The sequence below is a fragment of the Pseudophryne corroboree genome, chromosome 10 (genome assembly GCF_028390025.1).
Source record: "Pseudophryne corroboree isolate aPseCor3 chromosome 10, aPseCor3.hap2, whole genome shotgun sequence".
Classification (NCBI taxonomy): domain Eukaryota; kingdom Metazoa; phylum Chordata; class Amphibia; order Anura; family Myobatrachidae; genus Pseudophryne; species Pseudophryne corroboree.
The window spans coordinates 311,761,077-311,776,460 of NC_086453.1; the positions used below are offsets into that span (position 1 = coordinate 311,761,077).

Here is a 15,384-nt window from a genome sequence, read left to right on the forward strand (position 1 = left end):
CAACATCCTGAAAACATCCTGGCACCCCCTGTGAGACTGCATAAACGGCCCTGTGCGGCTTTCTGAAACTCTGCTGCCCGATCTGAGCCTCTTTCCAAGTGGATTCTGTGATCACTGTACCTGCTGGGTACGAAAGAAGGGCTGAGCTGATCCTGTCCTGCACGAGGCCGGCGCCATCTTGGATCCTGCTGCAAGGGAGCTGTGATAGTCGCCTCCCGCCCGGCTCTCCTAGCGTGCCCTGCGGCCGGCGAGGGGATACCGCGGGGGCCCCGTCACCCGCACAACATACCGCTCTGCTCTGCTTCTCTGCCGGACGGCCGGGGCGCTTGTCGCGGCCCTGCAGAGCACGGGAGACCGCCGGGCGCCATCTTGCGGTTGGCGGGCCGCGCGCACGGGGCTCCGCCACCCGCCCCTGACAGCCCTGCACAAAAGAGGAAAAAAAGGAGCGGCCTATGAGCCGGACAGCGGATACCCCCTCTGCCTGCTACAAAAGCCCTAGTCCCCTGTGAGATATAACACAGGCTGGGCTGACTGTGGGCTTCTCCGGGCGCCATCTTGAGGTTGGCACTGGGCTCAGCTCTGCTCCAGTCCACACCTCTCCTGCCAGAAACTATTATATGCAGCCTGAGCAGCCAGACCTGACTAGTGGCTGGCAAAGGATACTAAAGCAGACCTGCATTGCTCTGCCTCGTTTATACAGGTGGGAAATCGCTTGATCCCCTGATCCTGACCATAACTTACAAATCTATAGTGCCACACTGTCGGGAACACTGGTCCTTTTATATATATATATCCGTCCTGCGTCTATTGGCCCTCACATAGTGAGCCGCTGCCTGCGCCCCCTCTCTTGCCTGCACTGCTTTGATTATAATCGGTCATATACGGTGGCATCGTGTTATCCAAAATGGTGAAAGGCCGTCAACAAAACGCGGCGGCAGGCGCAATGGAAAAGTTTATCCGCAACCCCGGTCCCCAACAACAGTGGAGGGAAACTACACAAGCTGGGTCTTCGCCTCCTTCTCCTGCATACAGCTCTGCCTCATCAGAACCACCCGATGCTGCGTTACAAAGAGTTTTGGACGCCGTGACAGCAAGCGAGGCCCGCTTGGCTGACAAAATTGGGCAAGTGCAGTCTGATCTCTCCATTATACATCAGGACCTACAACGGGTGAGAGAGAGGGTGGGTGAGGCCGAAACCCGTATCTCCAATGTCGAGGATACTGTCACTCCGCTGGGGCGGCGTACTGACACTTTGGAGTCTCAAATGACTGATGTGCGCAAAAAACTAACGGATATGGAGGGACGCCTACGTCGCAACAATGTCCGTTTCATCGGTCTGCCCGAGAAGGAGGAGGGCTCATCTCCTGAGGAATTTCTAGAGGCGTGGCTTCGGAAGGCATTTGGACCCGATGAATTCTCGCCGCATTTCACCATAGAACGAGCTCATAGAGTTCCGATGCGCCCGTTGCCTCCGGGGGCCCCGCCTCGTACCTTCATCGCCAAGTTCCTTCACTTCCGCGACCGGGACACTGTTCTGAAACTTGCTCGCACGAAAGGCCCCCTAAAATGGAACGGGTCGCCAATATCGGTCTTCCCAGACTTTGCGGTGGAGGTGCAGAAAGATAGAGCTCAGTTTCTGCCTGTTAAGCGGAGACTCCGGGAACTTGAACTGCCATACGCCATGCTCTTTCCATCACGATTACGAGTGGTAGCTGATGGGGAGACCAAGTTTTTTGAGGCTCCTCGTGAGGCGATGATGTGGCTGGATAGACGCTTCCCGGCGAGACGGGCCCTTGCTGATGAGTGATTAACTCCTGTGACTGTGTGGCAAAAGATTTTATGTACAGGATAAGATTATATGCATATATACTGGAGTGATACAGGATGTGGGGGAAAATGTTTAACTATCTATGCTGTTCCCTGAGGATATGAGGGTGGTAGGGGGGTTAATTACTTACCTGATTTTCTGTCTTGTTATTCTTCTCATACAGGCAATTACTATATTAATAATGCTGGGATATGTCGGGTGGGGGACCGGGGGAGAGGAGGATATATCGGCGGTCCGAATATACCTGATTATATTTGATCTTAAGTCCCGGGGGGTGACTTTGTATATCTCGCCCCTTTTTCTATCCTATGGGGGCGAATCAGTCTACAGGCTGGGGAAGTTTTGTTTTGTTTGTGTGTTATTTTCTCTTTCTTAGGGCTATTGTATTTCTGGCTCCACCCAGGGTATAACAAGGTGTGTGCTCTGGGCTTGAGCCGGTATTAGGTTCAGGGATCCAAGTATGCTGCAGGTTGGGAGTAGTATACAGGGTGGGGGGAGGGGGGAAGTTGTAGGCTATGGTTGTTTCTGGTATGGATGGTCGAAATTTGAGTGTGTGTGGCTTACGAATCTACTCACTGAGCGGTGGTGCCTTGTTCTTGTATACAGAGAAGATGGATCTGGCTGGCTGCTGGCTGTAGCCTCTCTTATTATCAAAACGACCCCTCATGGTTGGACTTAGGTTGGTGTCATGGAATGTAAGGGGACTCAATGACAAGATCAAGAGATCCCTTGTGCTTAGACAAATTAAGCAATATGCCGCTGATGTGATATGTCTTATGGAGACCCACCTGGTGGGCAGCAAGACCCTTGCCCTTAAAAGACCTTGGGTAGGGTGGGCATTCCATTCCACACACACTTCTGCCTCTCGGGGGGTCTCTATCCTTATAAAGAAGGCAGTTCCCTTTGTACTGGAGTCAGTACAAACGGACCCATGGGGAAGATATGTGTTTTTAAAGTGTAAAATCCACTGTACCCCTCTGCTTTTGCTGTCCGTATATGTGCCCCCCCCGTACTCCTCCGATGTCCTAAAAAGGGTTGCAGGATTTATGGCCTTGTCACCGGGTATACCCGTGGTTTGTGTGGGGGATTTCAACAATGTTTTAGATAAAGCGATGGATAGATTCTCCACCAATCCCTCTGGTCCACACTCTGGTAGAAATGATTTTGCTGAGGTTGTGTCGGGACTGGGCCTGGTTGATCCCTGGAGACTGAGACATCCATCTGCTAAACAATATTCATGCTTCTCACATTCCCACTCCTCGTTCTCTAGGATTGACCTGGCCCTTCTCTCGAACGATCTGATTCCTAGGGTCCAGGATAGCAAATATGAGACCAGGGGTATATCGGACCACTCCCCTTTAACATTGACCCTGGACTTTGGCTGCTCTAGAGGCCAGGCAGTGTGGAAGTTTAACCCGTTTTGGCTAGTACATATGGGAGATGGCTCCGATTTGGTGACTGCGTGGCGGGAATTTTTTGAGATAAATAAGGCTGGGCAACCTATCTCTAATTTATGGGATGCGTTCAAGGTCTTTTTGCGGGGAACCCTAATTAAACGAGTGGCTAATTTAAAAACCTTTTTCAGGCACCGGGAGTCCGAGCTAGAGACCTTGAGTGTTGCTGCAGAGGTAAAATACTTACAGGATTGCTTGGATAGTTCCAAATCTGCATGGTTGACAGCGCAGGGGGAATGGAAGGAATGTCTAATGGAAAAGACTCAGCATAGACTCCTCTTCTCCTCTCACACCTTCTACGCCTCCGGGGATAGGCCGGGATCATATTTAGCCTCTTTGGCACGAGGTGAGAGATCCGCTAATACCGTGGTTGAAATAGAGGCCTCAGACGGTACCACTGTAGTGCAGACCCCACAGATTGCGTCGGAATTCGTGTCGTACTATAGACGTTTATATAGCTCTAAACTGGACTGTACCCCGATGCAATTAGACGAATATTTACAGACTATACAGCTTCCCTTGCTGACTGGTGAGGCGCATGACTTCCTCGAGGCACCTATTTCGCCGGAGGAGATTGCGGATGCGATCAGTGCTGCCCCCAATGGGAAGGCTTCAGGGCCCGATGGCATACCGTCTGAGCTATATAGGCGCCATTTAGATTTTTTTGTCCCCCAATTGCTTGAGCTATATAGTCAAATATTCACACAGGAATCCCTCCCATTATCTATGGCGGAGGCATTGATTATTGTCCTTCCGAAGCCCGATAAGGACCATAGGAAGGTTGATTCTTATAGACCTATCTCCCTTCTACCGACCGATATCAAAATTCTGGCCAAAATCCTGGCATGTAGATTAAATAAGGTAATTACACAGATCATACACCCAGATCAGACGGGATTTATGCCCAATAAATCAACATCCATTAATCTCAGACGATTATTTACCCATCTACAGGTCCCCCAGGAGGCACCCTCATCCATAGTAGTATCACTAGACGCCGCTAAGGCCTTTGACTCCGTGGAGTGGGAGTACTTGTGGAGGGTCATGCGCAAGTTTGGTATAGGCCCTAACTTTATCAAATTTGTCCGCCTGATGTATTCCTCTCCCCTGGCTAGAGTGACGGTGAATGGCTTTGTGTCACATTCCTTTCCGTTGTCCAGAGGCACTCGTCAGGGATGCCCATTGTCCCCTACCCTGTTTGCTATAGCCATTGAACCCCTTGCATGTCTTCTGCGAGCGAACCCTGAGATTATTGGATACACCGTGGGCACCAGGGAGGAGAAAATAGCTCTTTATGCCGATGATATCCTGCTATTTGTGGATCGCTATGCTGAGTCTATGCCTAAGATTTTAGATATTATTAATAAGTTCGGATGTTACTCAGGGCTCCTGATCAATTGGGAGAAATCCTCCATTATTCCGCTTCAAGGTGAGGTCCCTGCCTCCCCATTGGTTGATCTCCCGCTAAGATGGGTGAATTCCTTTAAGTATCTGGGCATATGGGTATCCAATGACCCTCATAAATTTACTTCCCTTAATATTACACCGCAAATATCTTATCTTCGCAATAAGGTGAAGGTCTGGGGGAAATTGCCCCTGACGGCTACAGGGAGGGTTAATCTGGTAAAAATGGTTTTTCAACCCAAACTCCTATACATACTTCAACAATCCCCAATATACATCCCCCAGAAAACTTTCAAACAGATAGATGGCTTGATGTCCTCTCTGGTTTGGGCTAGTAAACGGGCACGGTTGAAACTTAATACTCTGACTAGGCCCAAAACCTCAGGGGGGCTGGCTCTTCCCAACTTTCGTCTTTATTATTTTGCAGCACAACTAGCACATCTATGGGAATGGGTTAATGAATCTGACACTTCAAGTTTGCACTCTCAGCTGGTATTGCAGGAATATCCAGGTGGTTCACCACTGAGACTGCTTCTCTGTGGAAGTGTCAAAGTGTCGGCACTACCACTCTTTAAACAATATATTACTGTTTGGAGACTGGCGCATCGGATATTGCAAGGACAGGGCATTGACCCTGACACTCCGCTGGACAATAAATATGGATTGCCAGAGTTGTGTCAGCTTCAAGTCAGGGAGGTGTGGGGACCATGGGGGGTGACTTCACTGGGACACTTGTATATTGATGGGTTTTTTAGATCTTTCCAGCAGATTCAACAGGAATTTAACGTCCCCTCAGCGTATTTTTATCGCTTCCTTCAATTGAGACATGCGGTGTCTGCCCAATTCCCCGATGGCCCGCCGGCGCTTACTGATTCTCCGGTCAAATTGCTATTGCAGACAGTGGGACCCGGTCACTTAGTATCCAAAATATATGGCCGGTTACTTCAAATGCATCATATAGACCCCCTTAGCTCCCTTAAGATCAAGTGGGAATCTGACCTAGGTCCAGTGTCGGATGAGATATGGAAGGGTGCCCTGGGATCGAGCCGGCTTTCAACATCATCTGTCCGATATCAACAAATTCAGTTGTTCGTGCTGCACAGGGTATATATGTCACCTCTGCGATTGTCACATATAGGGGGATCCCACAGCTCAAAATGTCCCAAATGCGGCACTATGGGAGCAGACTTTTGGCATATGATATGGATATGCCCTCTGGTGTCGAAGTTTTGGGAGGAGGTTATACGTGCCATAGTTGGTACGGGTATCCCCTCTACCGTACTTACACCTATCTCTTGCATATTGGCAACTATAGATGAGGAAACTCTAGACCCGCCCAGTCGACGATATGTTATAAACCTCAGTGCTCTGGCCAAGGTTTGCATAGCCAGATTATGGATGGCTAATGAAGCCCCGGCGCCACAATCCTGGATTGCTCTGGTTAATACTACTGTTGCACATGATATATTCGTATATCTGGCCAGGAATGCGGAAAAAAAGTTTATTGCTATATGGGGAAGGTGGATGAGCTCTCGCTATTTCGCTTCAAGGATGAATACTGCTGAACCCTAGATCTATTTAACTGCCCGATATGAGTGGTCTTTGTGTGAGTTCTCTGGGGTGAATGGCCCGTGGCCGGCCGGATCCAAAGGCACGATGATATCGTGATAAAAGATAATACAATGTGGGTCTAAAATATAGGAATTCTGGATCACCACTGCTCTATTGCTATTTATGATTCTGAATGAGATATTTAATACCACATCACACTATGCTCTCTCTGCAATACCGTAGCATGTTGTTGTTACTTGTTTAAGTGTTATAGTCTAGTTGTTGTAAGTATGTTATGCTTGCCCTAGGCAATGTTTAAATGTTAAAACATTGTAAAAACCAATAAAAAACTATTGAATTTAAAATGAATTATAATCAATTCCTCCGTGGAGACATTGACCAGCAGCAATTGCCTCCACAAAGTAGTACACAGGGAGCTGAGATGGTGGATTCCAGTGGGGACGAATTGATAATCTGTGAGGAGCGGGATGTACACGGTGATATATCGGAGGATGATGATGAGGTGGACATCTTGCCTCTGTAGAGCCAGTTTGTGCAAGGAGAGATTAATTGCTTCTTTTTCGGTGGGGGTCCAAACCAACCCGTCATTTCAGTCACAGTCGTGTGGCAGACCCTGTCACTGAAATGATGGGTTGGTTAAAGTGTGCATGTCCTGTTTATACAACATAAGGGTGGGTGGGAGGGCCCAAGGACAATTCCATCTTGCACCTCTTTTTTCTTTCATTTTTATTTGCGTCATGTGCTGTTTGGGGAGTGTTTTTTGGAAGGGCCATCCTGCGTGACACTGCAGTGCCACTCCTAGATGGGCCAGGTGTTTGTGTCGGCCACTAGGGTCGCTTATCTTACTCACACAGCTACCTCATTGCGCCTCTTTTTTTCTTCTTTGCGTCATGTGCTGTTTGGGGAGTGTTTTTTGGAAGGGCCATCCTGCGTGCCACTGCAGTGCCACTCCTAGATGGGCCAGGTGTTTGTGTCGGCCACTAGGGTCGCTTATCTTACTCACACAGCTACCTCATTGCGCTTTTTTTTTTCTTCTTTGCGTCATGTGCTGTTTGGGGAGTGTTTTTTGGAAGGGCCATCCTGCGTGCCACTGCAGTGCCACTCCTAGATGGGCCAGGTGTTTGTGTCGGCCACTAGGGTCGCTTATCTTACTCACACAGCTAACTCATTGCGCCTCTTTTTTTCTTCTTTGCGTCATGTGCTGTTTGGGGAGTGTTTTTTGGAAGGGCCATCCTGCGTGACACTGCAGTGCCACTCCTAGATGGGCCAGGTGTTTGTGTCGGCCACTAGGGTCGCTTATCTTACTCACACAGCTACCTCATTGCGCCTCTTTTTTTCTTCTTTGCGTCATGTGATGTTTGGGGAGTGTTTTTTGGAAGGGCCATCCTGCGTGACACTGCAGTGCCACTCCTAGATGGGCCAGGTGTTTGTGTCGGCCACTAGGGTCGCTTATCTTACTCACACAGCTACCTCATTGCGCCTCTTTTTTTCTTCTTTGCGTCATGTGCTGTTTGGGGAGTGTTTTTTGGAAGGGCCATCCTGCGTGACACTGCAGTGCCACTCCTAGATGGGCCAGGTGTTTGTGTCGGCCACTAGGGTCGCTTAGCTTACTCACACAGCTACCTCATTGCGCCTCTTTTTTTCTTCTTTGCGTCATGTGCTGTTTGGGGAGTGTTTTTTGGAAGGGCCATCCTGCGTGACACTGCAGTGCCACTCCTAGATGGGCCAGGTGTTTGTGTCGGCCACTAGGGTCGCTTATCTTACTCACACAGCTACCTCATTGCGCCTCTTTTTTTCTTCTTTGCGTCATGTGCTGTTTGGGGGGTGTTTTTTGGAAGGGCAATCCTGCGTGACACTGCAGTGCCACTCCTAGATGGGCCAGGTGTTTGTGTCGGCCACTAGGGTCGCTTATCTTACTCACACAGCTACCTCATTGCGCCTCTTTTTTTCTTCTTTGCGTCATGTGCTGTTTGGGGAGTGTTTTTTGGAAGGGCCATCGTGCGTGACACTGCAGTGCCACTCCTAGATGGGCCAGGTGTTTGTGTCGGCCACTAGGGTCGCTTAGCTTAGTCATCCAGCAACCTCGGTGCAAATTTTAGGACTAAAAATAATATTGTGAGGTGTGAGGTGTTCAGAATAGACTGAAAATTAGTGGAAATTATGGTTTTTGAGGTTAATAATACTTTGGGATCAAAATGACCCCCAAATTCTATGATTTAAGCTGTTTTTTAGTGTTTTTTGAAAAAAACACCCGAATCCAAAACACACCCGAATCCGACAAAAAAAATTCGGTGAGGTTTTGCCAAAACGCGGTCGAACCCAAAACACGGCCGCGGAACCGAACCCAAAACCAAAACACAAAACCCGAAAAATTTCAAGTGCACATCTCTAGTCTGAACACGCTATACCCCTTTCACATCGCAGTTTGGAGCCGTGTTATTACCGGGTTATTCCCGGGTTGGTGCCTTTCACACTGAACCCGGTTCACCCTTTGAAAACATTTGTGATGTCATTATAAATGGACTTTTCTGTCTCCTATTGATGAGGTTTGAAAGGTATTACAAGGAGGGGCTGGGGAGTGCACAGTAGTGCAGCAATCATGGCCGACATAGCACATGTCTCTATAGACTTTATGATAGTCTCAGCTGTACTGCTCTTGGATTCAGCCTGTGAGAGGATATTTGAGCTTCTCACATTCTGTAGCTTGTTCGGCAGCTATGTTATGAGGAGGAGGAGGCTGCAGTATTTGAGAGACACCGCCATTCGTCGCGGACAATACCTGCGCAGGAGGAGATCGTTTATATCTGCTTCTGTGACCACCATACTCAACCTTAACCTCACTACTCAACGAAAATTGTGGTCTAGAGAACGGCAGCATGGGCAAGTTTTTATGCAAAGTGTGCTGAACTTTCAGGATGTTCAGTGGAAGTGTCACTTCAGAATGTCACGTACACATTCCACTATCTTTTGGATTTAATGTCCCCAGCACTCTCTAGACAGACCACAAACTTCAGGTCACCAATAGAGCCAAGCAGGAGGCTAGCTATAGCATTGTGGTGGTATGCCACTCCAGGTGAATATCGCACAATTGCTTGCCTGTTTGGTGTGGGGATATCTACCGTTTGCACCATTGTACATGAGGTGACCAGAGCATTGGTAGACAACCTATACCACAGATTTATTTCTCTTCCGCATGGCCAGCGTTTGGATAAAACAATTAAGGGATTTGTGGAGTCTGGATATCCGCAGTGTGCAGGTGCAATCGATGGTACCCACATCCCTATAATCGCACCTTATGATAATCCTGCCGACTACTACAACAGAAAGGGATGGCATTCCATTGTTTTGCAAGCTGTGGTGGATCATAAGTATTGGTAATGTTCTTGTCAGTGTGTTTTCTTAATGCTAATTGTTTATAATTAATTTACAACTTAATATATATTTTTATATTAGCTTCACAGACGTATTCATCGGTTGGCCGGGACGGTCACATGACGCTCGAGTGCTTGCTAACTCTGATCTGTACCGGCTAGCAGAGGACAAGCAAGGGGGCTACCTTTTTCCAAGAGAGGTGATTTTGTTTAATAATTTTAATACTTTTGAAAACATGCCCAAGAAAAGATGTGTTAAAATGACGCAATGTTCATGAATCAAGCAGGTAATAGATGAATGCAATTTAATTTACATTGGGACCAATTAGTTGTCGTTACCTTCAAACATGCTTCCTATGTGCCCACCAGCCTGCCCATCACGGAGGAGTCTGCTCATATTTGTATTCCAATTTCTTGTTGCTAACGTACATTTTTTTATCTATATTCCTACTAGAAATCCAAATTTGTGGACAGAGTAGAGATCCCGGTACACATAATTGGTGATGCCGCCTACCCGTTACGACGATGACTCATGAAGGGGTTCATCCAACATGTCCAGCTGAGCCCCATTCAAATTACATATACGCACACCCTGAGCTCAGCAAGAATGGTGGTCGAAAATGCCTTTGGACGATTAAAAGGACGTTGGCGCTGTCTTATGAAGCGCAATGATGTAGACATTAATATCATGCCTAACATTGTTGCAGCATGTTGTATTCTGCATAACCTATGTGAGTTTCAGAGGGAGGAATTCCTACCAGAGTGGACAGTGCAGGCCTCTGCTGCGTACCCTGCACTTGATTGTGAGGCCTATCTGGGCGACCATTCTGGAAGTGCAGAACAGATGAGGTCTGCTATAATGGCCAACCTTCCCTCATTACTCCATAAAAAATTTTCAGTTTGTATATTCAGTTAATTGTTGTTGCTACAAAAAATAAACCTGTTTAGTTGACGTTCTGCTACTGTGTCGATAACAAATGTTCAACATCAATATCCAATTTGAAATGGATGTATCATGCATTTTGTTTGTAAGTAAAAATAAGACAAGTCCAAAGATTAACAAAAGGTCAGAGACCTTAGAATTTTAATTTGTATAAAACTTTGGTAAATAAAGTAGTGAAATCTTTACAGTAATAAAAGTCAAACCAGTAATAGTGTAGGAAAAACACTCCTATGATTTTAAAACCAACTTTTTTTTAAAAACAATAACCATTTAAGATAAATTACGATAAACAGGAGACTCTGTAGTTGTCTCCGTTTCAGAAGGTGATTGGGTGTGTTGAGGTTGTGTATGTAGAGGATGGGTATAGTGAGTTAAAGTTAGTGGAGGTGGGGTTTGTTGAGGTTGTGTATGTCGAGGATGGGTATAGTGAGTTGGAGTTAGTGGAGGTGGGTTTTGTTGAGGTTGGTTATGTCGAGGATGGGTATGGTGTGGCGTTGGTTGAGGTGGGGTATGGTCATAGTAGGGGGGCCAGGGTAATATTGGGTATACGGTTGAGGGTAGTTTGGTGGCACTGTGTGCAGCCCTTCAATGCATTGGAACATTCGGTCAAATATGGACATTTGAAATTCCTGCATTTCCCTCTGAGGTTCTCTTGCATCCCTATTATAGGTTTCCTGCATAGAGATCAGCTGCGTCATAAATGTTTTGTTCATGTCTTGCTCTGCCTGCAAAAAACACTCGAGACGTGCATCTTCTCGATCAGCCATGGCAGCGTCCATCTGCTCTAATTTCTCCACCAGGACAGTGGTCATAATTCTTGCAGCTTGCTCCGTTTTGTTTGGGCGGCGCCTCCTTGGCGGAACAGTATATACTGCAGACACAAATCAAATAATTATGTTATTGGAATTTGCAAAGAGCTTATATAAAATAGCAGTGTTCGCAAACGTGTTTGTGGCCTCCTTCCAACTACACACTGCATATACTCTGCAACATTTATCATTTTTAATTGTATGCATTTATTGTTAAGATTTAATGACGTTAATGTTTAGAGTTGTTAGTTTGTGTTTAGTTTACGTTAATTGTTAATGTTAGTTATTATGCTTTTAGGATTGTTGTACTTACTGTTTCCACGCAAAGGCTGCGTTTGTGCAATTGGGGCCATTTGACTTGGCCCAGCCGCTGTGTCTTCTGGCGCATCAGTGGTTTCAGTTCTGCTGGGCTCCTGTACAACTGGGTCAGGCATAGTGGTTTGCATCGGTTGCGTATCATCCAGTACGAGTAGTGGAGATGGTGGTGGTGGTGGTGATCGGGTGTCTGGGTCCTGTGATCGGGTGTCTGGGTCCTGTACGCTGCAGGTGGAAGCAGCACAGGCCTGTCTTGTTTCTGCTGCTGCTATGCTGGAGGATAAGCTAACCGGTGTTGCAAGTGCTGTGTGGCCAAATATGGTGGCACACTGGTCGTAATATTGCCACTCCATACGGGCAGCACCACTTTTATTTCGGTTGTGGTCGTGGACCTTATGGAAATTCCTTTTAAGGGCCTTTAGTTTATTGATTACCTGCTGGGAGGTACGGTGGAATCCAGAGGTTGCAAGCATCTTTGTTATGTTTTTGTACGTGATTGCATCCTTAACAGTCCCTGTCATTTGGTGGGTGATTTCAGACTCCCCTCTTATCCGTAACAGCTCCCTAACCTCATCCTCACTCCAGTTTGCCATATTCTCCAAGCACTGTAGCACTGTGAATGTAGTAAAAATAAAAACACACTGTTTAAAGCGTGCTGCCTGTTTATTTCCGGGTTCAGACAGGTGATATCATGCAGGGAGACAACCTATCACCTCCTTTTTAAGATTACCGGGTTGAATATAGCGGGTCTGAGGCTTTCACACTGCCAAATGAACCGGTTCCGAACCGTGTAGGATCCTTCTTTTTACACGGGTTGAAATACCGGGTTGTTTGACACGGTAAATTCATAATGGCGCTTTCACACTGCACCTCAAACCGGGTTGACACGGCTCAAACTCGGCAATATACCGGCTCTTTTAAGGCGACAGATACGCATATCTTATATACTTATGTACAACTAATTACAAAGTTGACCATTATCTTGAGTACCCCCAATTCTTAATTATAAATACCTCTTATATACCCAATGCAAAAGATCCACACTTGCAGTAGCTATCATTATAATTTTATTTTACGTGACGTAAAATAAATAGACATCCCAAGGAAGACTAAAGCATGTCATTATTAATGTATATAATTTTATCCACTTAACTGATTAGAAACAGCCGATGTCTTATAATAACTGGATTGTAACCATCTACTCCCGATGTTTATAAATTTATTCTCGGCCTTGCGAGCGATATAGACAAACTTTTCATGCGCTAATGTTGAATTAATAAGTGATATCCAACTGCTTATTTCAGGTCCCTCAGGGTCCATCCATAACCTGGCAATTACCACCTTGGCTAATGAGCACAATATAACAGCATATTTTTTATCATATCTATCAATATCATTATATTCTATATACCAAGAGAGCAGAACCTTGGGGTAAATACATTTTTAGAAATACCCGTGTTTATTAACACTTGGGCTACTTTACTCCAGAAAACGCTCGCAATGGGGCATTCCCACAGCATATGCCAAAATGTTCCTGAGGCATTATCACACTTTGGACATACATCCGAACTTCTACCTGCAAACATTATTAATCTAACCGGAGTGAGGTATGTCCTATGTAGTATAAACAGCTGTATCTGCTGGAATCTAATTGAGTTTGTGGCTCCTTGAGAAGATGCCAACACCAAATTCCACGCCTCATCACTCATTGGGCCAATATTTCCCACTTAACCTTGAGTTTAGGAAGATCATCCTTACAAAAATCTTTTAACAATAACATATATGTTCAGGAGACAACTTTGCCGGGGCCAAGGTCCCTTAAAAGTATTTTAACAGGTGAATCTTCAATGCCTGGAAATGATTTGTGGAATTGGGCAGATAGTGCATGTCTCAACTGCAAATACCTAAAAAAAAAAAAAGAAGCCAGCACATCAAAATCTTCACACAACTGAGAAAAAGACTTCAGCGTCTGAGAACAGTATAATTGACCGATTGTAAATATACCTCTAGAACCCCAGACATTATGAAACTAATGCTCATATCATACTGTTAAATTTACGAATAATAGCGTCTGTTATATATACTGGGGACTGTTGGAAGACATAAAAATTTTGGTAGAACTACCATTTTTACTAAATTTACCCGTCCCATTACTGTAAGGGGTAATTAATTCCATGATTTTATCCTGTCCTTTAGATATTTAAATAATGGCTGTGTATTAAGAGAGACAAAATCTTGTGGAGATTCTGCTATCCAGATACCAAGGTATTTGATATGGTCAACATATTTAAGAGGCAAATCTACTGTATTTGGGACACCATGGAATTTTTACCTAATGATAGAAGAATAGAAGAATTTCCCCAATTTATATCAAAACCAGAGTACCTTTCAAAAATTTGGATTGTTTCCAAAATTATGGGCATAGACATAACGTAATGGACAAACTGGACAAAATATTAATAGATCATCCGCATACAGTGCAACTGTTTCCCTCCTTTCACCAGCTCTTAACCCTACTATCTCCCGTGGGATCTTATAATACAAGCCAATGGCTCAATTGCCAGTGCAAACAAAATTGGGGATAGTGGACACCCCTGTCTAGTTCCCCTTGACATGGAGAAGGGAGACGATACATATCCATTAATAGAGACCTGTGCTTTTGGGTCCATATACAGCAATTGCACCCACTTAATGAAGCCTGACCCAATTCCAAAAGCCCTCATAGCTTCCCATAGATAGGGTCATTCTACAGCATCAAATGCCTTAACTGCATCAAGCGAAACTATCGGCTTCATTCCCCTGGTAGATCTGTAGATGCGTAAACAGTCTTAGAAGATTCACTGAGGTGGATTTCCCAGGCATGAATCCTGTCTGATCAGAATGTATTATTGTTTTTATAACTTGTCCGAGTTGGGCAGATAGAACCTTTGCTAATATTTTGGCATCTATAGAAATTTGTGAAATCGGCCTATATGAATCCAATAACCCAGGGTCCTTACCCACTTTTGGGAGAACAAAGATGACCACTTCTGACATAGAATCTGGAATAGCATTATCCTCATAATAAGCATTAAACATCTGTAGCAATTTTGGAGCGAACGGTGCCACATGCTTCTTATAAATTTCTATTGGAATACCATCTAACGCAGGCGCTTTATCTCCGGGAAAAGACTTAATGGCTAGTTCCATTTCCGCTATTGTTAAGGGAGAATTCAGCATCTCACATTCTGCCCCTGATAATGTTGGAAGTCCTATCTCAGAAACATATCCTAATAATATCTGTCTGGCTGCATTTTAACTTAGTTTTATATACCTCTCTGAAATAATTTACAAAGGTTTCCACAATCTCAGGAATAATATCAACCAAAATCCCATTAATGCTCTGGATTTTTGCGATCCCATTTGAAGGTCTATTTGTCTGAGCCAAATATGCTAAATAGCTACCAGATCTATCTGGGAAGTGAATAACATTCCATGGGCAGCCCCTTCACCTAAATGAGCTGTCCATTTCCTTTGTGCTTCTAGCCACATATCTTTAGAGACTTCCAATATATCATTTAGATACACCAATTCAAGAGTATTACACTTCATCTCTAGTTCACTGACCTTTCTCCTATATGCCATTTTCAATTCAGCAATTCTTTTTATCAACGATCCGTAAATGCATTCCATACAACTGTCATAGGGG

The 15,384-nt window shown here is 45.4% G+C and overlaps 1 protein-coding gene across 1 annotated transcript in view; it reads left to right on the top strand.

The window, feature by feature from the left end:
• Positions 1–943: 943 nt before the first annotated feature.
• KMT2A (lysine methyltransferase 2A) overlaps positions 944–15,384 on the top strand; it is a 293,772-nt gene continuing 279,331 nt past the window's right edge. The window contains exon 1 of the mRNA XM_063941799.1: positions 944–1,168. Within this exon, the coding sequence (XP_063797869.1) occupies positions 944–1,168 (225 nt within the window). The remainder of the gene's footprint in view (positions 1,169–15,384) is intronic.